Source organism: Lissotriton helveticus, chromosome 9, assembly GCF_964261635.1.
Source record: "Lissotriton helveticus chromosome 9, aLisHel1.1, whole genome shotgun sequence".
Classification (NCBI taxonomy): domain Eukaryota; kingdom Metazoa; phylum Chordata; class Amphibia; order Caudata; family Salamandridae; genus Lissotriton; species Lissotriton helveticus.
The window spans coordinates 599,741,468-599,756,810 of NC_136070.1; the positions used below are offsets into that span (position 1 = coordinate 599,741,468).

The 15,343-nt window shown below is 47.3% G+C and overlaps 1 protein-coding gene across 1 annotated transcript in view; it reads right to left on the reverse strand.

Annotated features, from left to right (window-relative positions):
• RTN1 (reticulon 1) overlaps positions 1-15,343 on the reverse strand; it is a 566,864-nt gene that overhangs the window by 241,204 nt on the left and 310,317 nt on the right. Inside the window, exon 3 of the mRNA XM_078660618.1 lies at positions 7,670-8,470. Within this exon, the coding sequence (XP_078516744.1) occupies positions 7,670-8,470 (801 nt within the window). The remainder of the gene's footprint in view (positions 1-7,669; positions 8,471-15,343) is intronic.

Genomic DNA, 15,343 nt, shown 5'->3' on the forward strand with positions numbered 1-15,343 from the left:
TGCAAGGACGTGATCTTGATTAGGTTTTTTCATCCCTCCATGTTCAGGACGGAGTCTCTTGAAGTATGGATTAGCATTTAGGACGAGGGACGTCCTCAGACCATTTCCCTATTTTTATTTTCCTTCCTCCTAGGTGCTACTTCTCACCCTCTCCGGTTTTGTTGTACAACAGTTAATTGAAATAAGAGTTCAAGTACAGTTTGCTAATGCCAAGAGTAATAGAAGTTGTTTTGTATGGCAAGGGATCCCCAGGCAGCTCTATTTTGCTTCCCTGTACCCGGGATTGCTTTATTTACCTAAACACTTTTGTCTACTCAGCTACTGTTGCTGAAATAAGTTTTTGTTGGCTTCAGGACTCTGTGTCATTTACCATTGCAAACCATAGTGAAAGTGCTTGTACTCACTCAAAAGAACATGGTAAAATTGCCCTACACCTTATTGGCACATTTAGTTTACTTATAAGTCTCTAGTAAATTAGCACAACTTGTACCCAGGGCCTGTACATCAAATGCTAGTGGTAGGCCTGAAGCACTAATTGTGCCACCTGCATAAGTAGCCTTTTAAAAAATGTCTCAGGCCGACCAACTTGCCTGCAGTTTTAAACTGCCAATTTGACCTGGAAAAATGAACCTTTTGTTAGGTTGAAAATTCCCTTTTAATACATATACTTTGCCCCCAAAGTAGGTTATAAACATCCTATAGGGCAGGGTGCAGTGTATTTTAAAAGTTGGGCACGCACTTTTTTTTCAATGTTTTATGACCTGGTAGTGAAAAACTCCCAAATGTGTTTTTTACTACTCGGAGGCGGCCTACCTCTCCCATAGGTAAACATTGGTTTACCTTATTACATTTAATAATTGCTAACTTTTGATAGGGAACAGGTAAAGAAGTCATGTTGGCCTTAAGAAATTGTCATGTAAAATCCTCTTTAATGGCAAAGTCGGATTTTAAGTCACAATTCCGAAAATGCCATTTTTAGAAAGTTGACATTCTTGTCCTAACCCTTTGTGTATACCTCTCAGACAGTGATACGAAGTAGGACCACATGTTGGCAGGATGGGCCACCCCGCTTAGCTGGAAGGGCTGGAGCTGTTCCCTACCCACTCACATTTCAAAGGGGCTGCCTCAAAACAACCACAACACCAGTTTATTGTCACCTTTGACCTCTTGGATTCTGGGGAGGAAGGAAATTCCAGAACCAGGTGTGGGGAAAAGTCTAGATGTTTCTCCTACTTCAAAGGCTGGCACCGGTATGAATATTGGACCCTCAGACTAACTCTTCAGAACACTCCTGGCCCTGCATACATTACAGAAGAAGCACTGCATGTTTCCCCTGAGGAATGCACTGCTGCTTGAGGCCTGCCTTGTTTCCCAGATGACTGCCTTGTTGCTAAAGGCCTTTCTTGTTTTCCAGAGGACTGCCCTGTTGCTTCAGGCCAGCCTTGTTTTTCAGAGAACTGCCCTGCTGCTCGAGGCTTGCTGTATTCCCCTGAGGACTGCCCTGCTGCTTGAGGCCTGCCCACCTCTCTGCTAAGGAAGACTGGACTGGCTCCCTTCATCCCAGGCTACATAAATGACTCCTTGGATCTGTTGGCTGGCCTCGTGTTCTGAGCTACAGGGTGACAACAAACTCCAGAGGCCTCCCTGTAACTGCCCAGCTGACTTGCTGCAATATTGCCTGTTTGTACTGCAACTTGACCTACCTCAGTCCTGCTGCACTCTGCTAGAGTGACTTCCTAATCCTCATGCGGTCCTGGGTACGTGGTTGCCATCAGAGTCTACTCCTCCACAAGAAAAGGAGAAATCCTGAAGTTCTGGACTCTTATCGCCGGACTTTGAGAGGGTAATTTTTTATAGCTGGATTAACCTGGCCTCCTGTATACGGGCCACACACCATCATGGTCGGCCTGAACTTGTGGCTTTCCCCCTGTCTAGCCTGGGGTGGTTTCTCCATTAGGGCTGTGGGGTGCACCCCTCAGAAAATTCTTACACATTTACATTAAAAAAGATTAACTAGATCGATTTATTTAGGGATACAATTGTATTTTTAAATAAATCGATCTATTTAAGTCTGGGTGGTCTGTTTCAGGATGCCTGCCCGCCTCGCTCTGCTGCAGGAGACAGAAGACAGGCAATAAATCAACTTGCTTAACGTGACGAACCACGCAGGGCTTTCTGTTTTAAAGTCCTTCATTGCCACTGGGGTCTTTGGTTGCATGCACACTGTGGGCCAGTGACGCATCACGGTTTCGGGCGTAGGAGACTTCATCCCTGCGTGATTTCAGACGTCCGTCATTCAAAGACGTAGATCCCACCCTTTCATCATACTTGAGAGGGGATGCAAGCACGTCTGATCCGGTGCCTTGTTCTCTGTAAAGTGTTTGCAAGCTAATGCTGTGTTCTGTATATTGTACAGAGACCACTCATCTCTCTAACCTCCCCCTTTATGACACCCTAGTCCCTCGCTGCACATTGCTCGTTCTATAGAAGTGGAGCTGCGGCAGTTGCTCCCTTCTGAAATGGATCCAAATAAAGAGCAGGGTTCGCTCTTGTTTCCTTGAGAAATGGATCCAAATATCCAAGTCAGGCCCAAAGCGAGAGATATGTGCTTACAGTGGCCAGTTCTGTGATGTTTGGCATTCAAAAGGGCCCTGTGTACATGCCCCTAGGTTAACACTGATGCTAAAAACATGGATCGACTTGCAAACAATGAATGTTAAAAAATATTGACGGAATGCATTTCAGCGATTTAGTTCCTCTCTTATTTTACATGCTTTACTTAATCTTGCATTCCCATGAGTCAGCTATTTTATGATGTTGTTGTTTATCTGTATTTTTTTCTGTGCATACTTTGAAGCTTGAGCCATGGCAGGTGTTTATGAGGGGCTTTTATTGAGCACTCAGGAGCTAAGGCTAGAAAACAAAGTACCTGTCAGTGAGTTGACCTCTCTGCAGAGCACACAGAACAATGTTTGTGAATTCCATTTGCAACTGAAATTCTGTGGATATATGTGTGAAGGGGGTACACTGATGTCAAAATATTTGCAAGGCAAGAGTAATGTTGGGGGCGGTGAAGTGACAGCGATACGAGGAAGGGCATTTGGGAAAGAGTGAAAAGAGGATACTGAAGAGGAAAGAGAGGGGGTTGAAGATGTGCAGATGGACAAGATATACAGAGAAAGAGAGGTTACCTATCTAACATAAAGCACACATAATTGAAGGCCAAAACTCCTTCCACAGGCCTCAATGCTATTTAATTCACAGACTCACTATTTCAGAATTTAAACTTTTCCATTGTTAATTATTTATAGGAAATCATTGTTGTTACTCATTTATCTCAAACAGCTCACACCCAGTGACAAAGCCAATTATACTGACAGGCTTTAGGTGTATGTCAGTTGCTGTGCCATTTATCTGGATAAAATTACATCTTAGAGAGAAACCAAAATACTGGTCTGATGGCACACTATGGGAATCACGGAAATGTATTTGGCATGTTCCTTAATATAGAGCACTCACTTTTTTCATCTCACTTAAAGACTGTCTGCACATATTCCTATATGACTGTTTACAGCTAGCATCTTTGGGTGCTTCTCGAAGTCTGGTTAGAGCATATTTTCCCAAGGTTAATGCTGCATGCAGTGCAAGACACTGGGCAAGCATACAATTTAAAGGGCTAAAGTTGTTATGCAGAACAATTTACACCTTACAGTAACTGTTGAACAAAATAATGCAAGAAGATATGGGGCAGTTTTTAATGTGTTTAATATTTCAAGGCTATATCAAGGCTATACGTCACCAGCCGCCACTGACTCTAGCACAACTAGATGACTGTGAGTGGTGCTTTGTGATTTTAGGCACTATACATACCAAAAACTTTAAAACTGATTATCCTTGGTTCTACTGATTAGATTGTTGTAGTTTTGTTTTCCTTTTACTCATTAAAATGTTCTACATTTCTCTTAATTGGTTTGAGGTTTTTCTTGTGTTGTGATTTTACTTTGTTAATGGTTGTGGGCTTCCTAAATCGTTACACAATGCCTCTAAGCTTTTGAGTCAAGTTACCAGAGGGTTAAGTACAGGTTAATTTAGTGATTTTTTTGGTTCACCCTGAAAAGGATTGTGGATATTGCCTGAGTGGAGCTTCCACCCCACTCAATCAATAACCCAATTTCTCACAAGGATGCTGAAGTCTTTTATTTGGGGGTTATGGATTCTGTACTGCAATACCGACTTCCTTGATCTCATCCATGTTCTCTCCTCCTTCGACTACGTCCTTCCTTTTCAAAATCTTCAACTCACTAGGAAAATATATATTTCTGATCCTCTCTGCTTGTTTAAGACCAGGCAACTGCCCATTTACATCATATCCAATTCCAAGTATTCTGGTTTGTAGCCCACAGAGCCTTTTCCCTTCTTTAGTGATGCTCTTTTCTCTCCCCCATCAGTGATGATTTAAATGCCAAATGATTCCATCCTTTCCACTGACTACGAGTGGGTATCAAGTGCGGGTATTACACTTATGGCATCCGTTGGTATTTAAATTATCGCTGACGTTTCCCTCCACAGTGTGTGACTACAGGCCTGCCCATCCTGGCTTCTCCATGTCACTTGAAAACCTTGTCTGAAATATTTATTTAACAAGTTTAAGCACTATCTGTCACATTTATTAAGCAAGTTGCGCATGTTAGGATGACACAACTCCTGATTTTATGATTTTAACCAGTGCTCTGCACACGTGCTTTCACTCTACGTGCATTGCCATCTGAGTACTATAGTCTTCATAAAAGAACCGCGCCTCTGGCATAGGGAATGACATGAGTTGCTGGAACAGAATGGTATGAACGTTTGAGATGTATGTAATGATGGTAAACAGCACTGTGTATGAACAAGCACTGACCACTGTTAAGCGCGTGTGATAGCGTTTGATAAGCACAGTGAAGCTTACTGTGTCTCGACACCCTGAGCACCCTGCATGACATGGGTATGATTGCTAACCACGGAGCCACCGTAATACTGTCATTGCATGTCTGTTGCTTAATGCTCTTTCATTATATCCATTCCAGGTAGTATTTAAGAGGATGGTGAAACAGTAAGCTACGGGTCATTTTTTTTCTTTTTAAATCTTTTTATTGAACATAACAGCTCCAGTAAAATACACATCAGATAGCAGTGAAAGTGCATTGTTACAGTGACTAACATACACATGTATAAATCTGTTGGCGAGATCCATGTAGGCCTACCCCCACGGTGCACCCCGCACGAAATTCAACGTTCTATGCTTAGGTTCTCCTACCCTCTCCGCCCAATTCCCCCACCCCTCCACGCCATGTCATCCCCCCCGCTTCATGGCCATTCCCTCTTGCAACATTGGACAGGCAGTCCCTCGAACAGTAGGGTGCAGTAAGTGCTCACTGAGCGTGTCGGTCAGAGGATGAGGTCCTATAGGGTCTAACTCATCCCAGTGGTGAACCATCAGGGGTACTCAACCACTCCCCCCTGTATCGTCTCCATGCCAACCATATATTCTCCCATTTTTTGGGACACCCCCTGCTATTGTAAATGACTTTCTCTGCCCTTTGGCACCAGTCCAAGTCCCTCTCCCATTCTGCCACCGTTGGTGACAGGTCACTCCCCCAGAGTCAAGCTATGTTCCTTTTTGCCACCATACTGGCAAGTGCTAGCCATAACTTGTCCCCCTTGGGCCAGGTAACCTCCCCTGTCACTCCCAGAACGTGCCAGCGGGCCTCTAGCGGAACCTCTGCCCCAATTACTTCTTCCATAATCCCCTGCAGCTGGACCCAGTACGTGCAGATTTTGGGGCAGTCCCACAAGATGTGGAAAAAGGTGCCCTCCTCCCCGCAGCCCCTTAGGCAGAAGTGTGACGTTGCAAACCCCATCTTATGTAGCACCGTTCTTGGTGTGTAGGACCTATGGAGTACGCGCAGCTGGACCAGTCTGAATCTAGCCTTGATTGCAACCTCTCTAGGGCACTGCAGACCCTCGTTCCCATTGTCATCTTCTAGTAAGCCAAGATCAGACTCCTATTTTTCTCTCAACTGTCCCAGTGTGTCCGGGAGGTTATTAACAAGCTTTTTATAGGTAAGAGAGATAGCCTTATCAATCATAGGTTCCAGCAGCAGCCTATCCTCAAGTGGAGCATATTCAGGTAACTGCTCCCCCTGCGGCAGGTGTGCGTGTATGGCGTGCTTGAGTTGTTGGTAATGGAGAAATTCTCCATCACCAATGTGGAAATCCGTCTGTAGACTCGCGAAAGCCACCAGCTTCCCCCTCAAGCTACGGGTCATTTAAACAATTTCTGTTGCATGCCTTAGTGCTCATGCCCACACTTCGCTAGGCTGGTTCCTAGTACACATAGTCCTGATGAAAGCCACTGTGACTTTACAGCACTCATAACTGTCTGAAACACAGTAGTGTGTGAGACCATTATCCTCCCACCTTACATCCATTTCTTTCAATTCTCCTACCCAAGGTATCCATTATAAAATCTCAATTGGTACGGAGTTATAGTTATAAAACCACTCACAAATTCACAACCACGTCATAAAAATCCAGCTCTGCTGTAATCAGGTATCACTGCACACCATGGATTCGCTAGGCATTTTGGGTGGGAACTCTACGATGAAGCATGCCACCAACTAGGTTGGTGGGGAGAGTTCTTTTAATAACCTAATGGTTCCCCTGGAACATGGGTGAAGGACATTCGTGACAATAGAACCTATTAGTAGCTAAGTTCATTCTAGTTTGTTTTTTGTTATATTAAAGGCGAAGAGGAATGAGCCCATGCGCATCTTCTTGCTCTTTTTTAAAATTATTCCTCTTATGGAAATTTACAACTTGTGCAGATTTCTAGTCGTGTGTCTGGGCCTGTTTGGGAATCCTATGAAAGATGGAAATTGGCTCCTACAGGAACACATTTCTGACCGGGCTGAGGTCCAACAAAGGTAAATGGGCTGTACATCAAACATGCCTTTGTCACTTGCAGCTTTAGCAGACATACTACATGCAACTGTGCTCCACAAGGGATCCGATTTAGTACATACCGAGTGACATATTTCAGGATGTCAGTCGCATACTAGTATGGCAAATCTAATACTTTCCAAGGTAACAAAATAGGCTCACAAACATTAGGCATATTTCAAGATTTACAAGGCACAATATCGAAGTTTTTAATATCAGCCTACCAAAAGTGCCCACTGTATTCAGTGCCAATATATTGTTAAGGTAAGTATACATAGGAAAGTATATATTTGTTAATTTTAACTTTACAACTACTTTCTTTGACAATGTAGTAGCAATTGATACCGTAGATATAAATGTTTGTATTTTGACCATGATAAAGGCCATGATAGAGAGACTCCCAACAATGCAAAGATCTCATAGATAAAAGAAATATGTACTTAAATTTAAAATACACCGCAGAAGCTATGCCCATGAAGGTAAATGTTTTAAAAAATCCTCATTAACCAACAAATATTTGCGCTTTCTCTTTCAGCAGGATTGCTGAAGAACTGCTTTGTCTTGGTTCATTGTCATAGAAGGTGGCAAGTCTGATTCAGGTTTCCCTCAACCATGCAATTTTTGACGATACTTGCCTACTCTTAAATCCATGAAATGCTACTTAACATCACAAAAGTATTTTACTCACCCTTTTTCTTGTTGAAGAATATCAAGGTTGGTAGTACCACAGGACTTTTTTTGTCAGAGTCTTTAGAAGATGCTGTACTTTGCTTAACAACTGACCCTTCTGTTGGTTTCTGTAAGCTCAATTTGTCCTTTGATAGTTCAGAACTAATTTTTGAGTGTGGCGGCTCGATTTTGACCTCTGATGTAGCAAAAGAGGATTTCATGTAGGAAGCCGATTCGGCCAGATTCTCTCTATTCATCTTGCTCTCTGTTAGACTATTGAGATCATAATCAGCGGCATCTGCACCTTCATTCCTTAAGCCATTCTCTTCTTCGATGATGTCCATGTGAAAGGGTTTCATCAATGGAGAATCCTGCTCCCTTTTTGGGCTTTCCTCAGAGGCTGAGGAACCTTCATATGACTCAATGATGAGTTCACTGTCCAGTTCGGCTTCACGCTCCTCCCTCAGTATACTGTACTGTATGGATGAGGATGCGGGTGATGGAGGAGGACCCCCCATGTGGCTGAAGGTCATGTAGGTAGAATGCAGTGCCTCCTCTGAAGTCACTTGGTCTTCTGATACAACCTCTATTTCTGAGTCCCCAGAGTCAGCGCTGTTTGGCTCGTTTTCTATGGGCAAGTGTACACCCGGAATTCCAGGAGGATTTTTAATTTCATGAGTTTCTGCATATGTGTTGGAAGGCTGTTGGTCCTCGGATGTTTTAAAAGAGAAGCCCTTGGCTCCATCCTTTGCTTTAATGGCACTGACAAGTTCATCTTCAGATAAGCTGTATTTATTTATATTTTCTGAACCTGATGGCTCTGTGTCCCATGAGAACGCAAAAAAAGAAATAAAAAAAAACAATTTTTTAGATCACATAATTTTACATTTAGTACAATTAAAAACAATAGAGTAATTCAGGTGGAAATAAAAATTGAAGCTGTCTATAAAATTATATAAACAATGCTTGTTAGTTGTATACTGTACCATCATTATATATCAGCACAAAATAGTAAAACATATTCAAGCAAGTTATTTGGTTCAACAAAACCAGAAGAATATAATACCTCATTACTGATGAACTGTAGTTTGGACCACAGTAGTGTGACATATGTGTCTACACCACACCAGAATTCAGACAGTAACATCACCCTAACCACCTGAATTCTGGTAAGATGTTCTGGAAGTACTGGCATATACCAGAAATAAGTCACAACTTTAATCAAATAAATAGAAAGACCAACTGTTCTAAATATAAACATTGAAACAACAAACATTTGAAAATAAAAAGTAAAAAAACTGACAAAATGTTAAAACACATTAAAGTGGGTGAGTGGGAGAGTAGTGTCAGCTTTAGGATATCACCAATATCCTGGACTATATGCAAGCTGTAAAACACTTTACAAGTTAAATTGTCAAAGTAAGTGGCACGTTTCCTATCACTACCCTTGGAGACTCAAGTGTGCAAAAAAGATAATGTAGTTATCCAATTGGAATAAATCTAGAATAAAGCAATCATCACGGATACTGCCCGGTTACTTACACATTACTCCGAGTCCTGGTCTCCCCGTCCCATTCCTTATACGTGAGCAGCTAGTCTGCTCCCCAGAAACCTAAAACCTAGCAGAGCTTTTCAGCACTTCCCCCAATATGGCGCCACCAATCCGGTGAGGATAAAGGGGGAAGTGCGTCAGAGAACATCCTGAGAATACCAAAGAAAACCAGAACGAAAACAGACAATCACCCAAAGAAAACCCAAACCAGGGAGGGAGGGAAGGGCTCAGGAATGGGACGGGGAGACCAGGACTCGGAGTAATGTGTATTACCGGTAAGTAACCGGGCATTACCTCCTCGTCCTGTCTCCCCGTCCCATTCCTTATACGTGAGCCCATACCCAAGCCCACGGTGATTGGAAGAAAAAAAACAGACCAGAATAAAGCATGTAACAGGTCCGTTGTAATCAACAAAAACAAGTACAGATCACAAATCATGTACAGCAGACAGGACAGAAGCCCCAAAAACAGCAGAGGCCGCCATCCCCAACACCAGACGAAAATGTGCAACAAAAGTGTGGGGAGAAGCCCACGTGGCAGCATTGCAAACGTCCCACAAAGAGGCCTCCCTGAACATGGCCCAGGAGGCAGAAACACTGCGAGTCGACTGACCCTGAACAGAAGAAGGCAGGGGACACCGGGCAGAATCGTAAGCAGAAACCACAGCGCCCGTGACCCAACGAGACAAGGGGGACAGAGAAGGGTGAAGCCCCAAACCCGACAGGCCATAGGTGACGAACAGGGAATCCACTGAACGAAACCCAGCCGTACGCACCAAGTAGATGCGGAGAGCCCGCAGCACATCCAAAGAAAGGAGGAGCACCTCCTCAGGAGAGGCAGGAGCCGGAAAAAAGACAGTGTTGTGTTGTGTTTACCTTTCCCTGCGCCAGGACGCTCCTTCGCTGGAGCAGCTGTGCGCATTAAAATGCAACTAACATAACAGGGAGAACAATATCCGCCTGATAGTGAAAGGAAGACACCACCTTAGGGAGAAAAAACCGACTAGGGCGGAGAACCAACCCATCCTCGCAAAAGCGCAAGAAGGGCGGGGAAGCCATCAGCGCCCCAACCTCACCAACCCACCGGCCAGAAGCAACGGCCACCAGGAAAATAACCTCCGCAGGAAGGAACTACAGGGCCACGGAGTCCAAAGGCACGAAAGGAGGACCCGTCAAAGCCCGCAGAACCAGGGTAAAACCCCAAGGAGGCACAGGAGAACGAGAGACAGGACGCTGAAGCAAGAAACACCGCAGAAGGCGAGCCACCAACGGGGAGACAGAGGCAACGGAGGAACTCCGAAAAGCAAGAACGGCAGCCCACTGAGCCCGTAGGGAAGAAACAGCAAGACCCAGGAGGAAACCATCCCGCAGGAAGTCCAAGACCCGCACAGCGTCACAGGAGGCAGAAGAGAGACCCGTCCCAAGGCACCAAGAAGAGAAACTCTTCCAGTGACGGGCATACGACAGCAAAGTGGAAGGACGCTGAGAAAGCTGAAGACAATGGGCAACCGCCACCGAGCACCCCAGATCCAGCAAACTCAACCCCTCAAGTGCCAAACCCCCAGGCGGAGGCGCCGCAGGGAGGCAAGGCCCAGAAGAGGGACCCTCAGAGGGGAGGGACACAGGGGAAACCACCAATGAGGTCGAACAGAAAAAGCCAGCAGAAGGGGGCACCAAGACCGCCGAGACCACCCCGGAACCACCAGGAGAACCACCGCCCGATCCCAACGAATCTCCCGGAGGACTCACGGAAGGAAGGCAAACGGAGGGAAGGCAAACAGCAGACCCTCCGACCAAGGAATCGAGAAAGCATCGGAGGCCCACGCCAGAGGAGAGGGAACGAAGCCGCAAAACTGAGGAAGAAGGGCGGACTCCTCCGAGGCAAAAAGATCCAGCCAAGGAAGGCCGAACCGGACGACAATCAGATCGAACACAACCGGGGACAGACAGAGGGACACCGAGGACGGGAACACCCGGCTCAAAGAGTCCGCAGGCCCATTCTCCGACCCCGAAAGAAAGACCGCCGACAGAGACAAGAGATACGAATCCGCCCACAGGCCGATCCTCCGGGAAAGGAGAAACAGGGCACGACACATGCCCCCCAGGCGATTCACAGAAGCCCGAACCACCCGATCGTCGGTCAGCACCGAGACCGCCCGACCCCGAAGGAGAGGAGCGAACCAAAGAAGAGCCAACCAAACAGCCCTCAGCACCTTCCAGTCCGACGACCGGAGGGACTCGAAGCCGGACCACCGACCCCGAGCCGTGGAGGCACCCAGAACGGCACCCCACCCCAGAGCACTGGCATCCGTGGAAAAACGACCACAGACAGGGGAGGAAGGAGATCGAACCCCCGGGACAGAGACAGAGGGGACAACAACCACCTGAGATCCGCCCGAAACCCCGGAGCGACAAGGAGGAGAGACACGCAGATCAAGGAGGCAGGATCCCAGTGTGACAGGACACGAAGTAACAGGGGGCACAGACGCAGCCCGGCCCGAGAAAGGAGACGCAAAGCGGACGCCATCTCCCCCGACTCCGCAACCAGAGGCAGGCAGACACCCGGGACAGGGACAGAAGCCAGAAAAGGCGACGACACAAAGCCAACCGGCGCACCCGGGAGAAGAACACCAAGCCCAGGGCCATGCGGAAGAGAGCCCCCAGGAAATACAGGGACTGGGAGAGCACCAGGGAGGACACTTGGGGGCGAGAAGGAACCCAAAGGAACCCAGCAGAAGACACACCCGCTCCACTTCCGACAGAGCCGGAGAAAAAGAAGGAGACAAAAACAACCAGTCAACCAGACAGGGAAACACCTGCAGCCCTCAGGAATGAAGAACATCCACCAGAGGGGCCTAGAGCCCGGCGAAAACCCTGAGTGCAGAGGAAAGGCCGAACAGGAGCACCCGGAAAGGAAGCGAAGGACCCCCACAGCAAACGGAGAAACCCGCGGGACTGTCAGGAACGAGCAGACACGCATCCAGCAGAAACAGGGACGCCAGGCAGCCACACAGAAGCACCAGAGGCAGGATGGACAGCAAAGCCACCAACAGGAACGCAAGTCCGGGAAAGAAAGAACGAACCCCTCGAGACACAAACAGGGCACAGAATAGGAAGTACCCATCACTGAGGCCAGGAAGAGGAACAAACAACAACCCTCGCCCCCACACCAGAAATGAACCACCACGACAGCCAACTATAACAACAGAAGGCACACACCCCCAAGCAAGGCCACCCCCGTAGAGGATGACGGGGTGAGGGGGGGTTTACAAAGAAGATCGGGGGGGGGGGACCCGGAACCGAAAACCCATGGATGGACACAGGCCGCAAGGACCAGGCAACCGGAACCGGCAACCACCGGGGCATGCAAAAAACAAAGGCGCAGCCGGGGTCCGACCATCCAAACATCACACCAGCAAAAAAAGAGCCGGGGCCCGGAACCTGCACCAGGGACCGGACCATGTAGATGGAAAAGGACACAGCCCGACCTCAAAGAGGCAGTGTAGGAATGTCCAACCACCCCCTCCACCCGCTGACAGCGGCAGAGGGAGGGCAAACAACAGCAACAGCACGGGAAGGCAGTGAACCAGGCTCGTGAGGGAGGACACCACCAAAAGCACAAGACCTACCCCAGAGCAACAGCACCTCGGACCAAGAGGGGAATAAAACCCACAGCAACCGGCACACCCAGGCAGACCCCCAACCAGGGACCAACCAGGCAAAACACGACCACAGAAGCACCAGGAGTGAAAACACCTGACAACATGCGTCGCAAGAAAGACACGTGGAGCACAAAAGACAGATGTAGCATCGCCACCAAACACAAAGGCAGCACCACATCGACCTCAGAGGGATGAAAGGCTGAGCGGACCCGCCGGGACCCAAACCCAAGACCATGAGGCCGAGAACACAGGCCGCAGCAGCGGATGCAACAGGCCACTGAGCCACCAGACCCAGCATCCACAAAGTAAGAGGCCCGAACCACTAGGCCACCGCGAGGAAACCAAACGAAAACAGGCCACATAAGGGAGGCACGGCCGCAGTCCAGCGACCATGGTGAACTCAGGTCGTAGCAGTGGATGAAGCACCAAGCGCACAGCGCGCCGCAAGTGCTCCACAAACACCCCTTACGGGCCCCACCACAGCAGCAGAAGGGGCAGGCCAAACCAGAGGGCCACCAGGCAACATGGCCAGAGAGTACACACGCCCCACCAATGAGGAGGAGCAAGGCAGCCAAAGAAGGAGCCATCGAGGCACCCGACCACGCAAGCCAGGTGGTAAGGGGGCGGACGCATAAAAAAAGCGACCGGCCTCCCAACAAACACCAAGGGGAGGCAGGAAACCCAAGGACGCTCCGCGCCGCAGGCAAAGAACAGATGGCCCCCGCCCGCTAAAGCAGGGCGAGAAGGGACCCCTGAGAGAGAAGCGGCCGCCAAAGCAGGCCGAGGACCAGAGGGCGAGGGAAAAGAAACAGGCACAAACGGCCGCTAAAGCAGGCCGAGAGAAGGCACAAAACACAAACGCACAATTCCCAGCACCAACCCCAAGTACAAGGGGAGGCAGCAAACCCAAGGACGCTCCGCGCCGCAGGGAAAGAACAGATGGCCCCCGCCCGCTAAAGCAGGGCGAGACGGGACCCCCGTGAGAGGAGCGGCCGCCAAAGCAGGCCGAGTACCAGAGGGCGAGGGGCAGGGAAAAGAAATAGGCACAAACGGCCGCTAAAGCAGGCCGTGAGAAGGCACAAAAGAAAAACGCACATTTCCCAGCACCAACCCCAAACAGAAGGAAAAAAGCGGCCGCTACAGCAGGCTGCCAAAAGAAACAAACTAAAAATCAGAAGGGACACTTACCCGAACCGAAGCTCCGCTAGGCATGAAGGCAACTGACGAAGTCAGAAAAAAAAGAACAGGATGTTCTCTGACGCACTTCCCCCTTTATCCTCACCGGATTGGTGGCGCCATATTGGGGGAAGTGCTGAAAAGCTCTGCTAGGTTTTAGGTTTCTGGGGAGCAGACTAGCTGCTCACGTATAAGGAATGGGACGGGGAGACAGGACGAGGAGGTAATGTCCAGTAGCAGCCTACTGCACATGATGCAGTAAAAAGACCTCACAGTCTGTCTGTCGTTAGTCCCTTATCCAAAAACAATGGGATATGCTGAACCAGGATCAATTCCGATAGAGACTGTTCCAAAAACACCTTTGGAAACTGAACCAGGATGGACAAGTGACTGGGCAGAAAATACTCCCCAGTATAGATGTGGTCCAGTACAATTAATATATAGCTCTGATTTTTCATAAAAGTTTTGGTGATAAAATGTAAGCAGGCTTCCCAACATAGATGAATTTCACTGGGACTATGCAGCGGGAGTCTTTTTTCAATGTCCATTTATATTATTTGCCAGTGCTCAGCCCTGCAGTCCTGCAGGTTCTGACTCATTTAACCCTAGGCCCCATGGGTGAGTACCTGTACTATTTGAATTATATACTATTTGATAAATGGAAAACATGAATTTATAATTTACAAACTGTTTACTAATTACATTTACTGCATAACTAATTAAAGTATCTGTTCTTCGATTTTGTATTTGACTATTTGCTTTTTATGCATCAAACTTTGTTTGCCTTCACAGTCTTTACAGTACTCATTCTGTATCGTTGCAACGTAAAATACTGTAGTTGCAAACATAAGGCCAAATTCACAGAGTGATGCACTGATGCTTATAGCTGAGCATTTGCTGATTTTACACCTGCTAGGTATGTGCAAAACAACACCTACCAATTGTAAATCCATTTACTCCTGTATAATTGTATGCCATGACAATGTCCAATTACTCTGTAGCTCCACAGAGAAGGTGGGTAGTGGCGCAATACAATGCATAGTTAACCATGTGTTTGTGAATACACAGAAACCCAACGTCACTGTATTAGCATATCGCAAACTCATCATTGACCCCTTAGGAAATGGTCTGAGATTCAGACCCGTAAAGGGCAGGAGTACGGCACTCATGTACAGAAATTCCATTTAAGAAATTGTAAAGTGCAACAAATAACAAATTGCAATTTACACTTTTTTTAATGGAAGGTACTAAAATGCATTTGGTATAAGTAGTTGCAGTTTGCGGACCGACTCCCTCTGAATCCA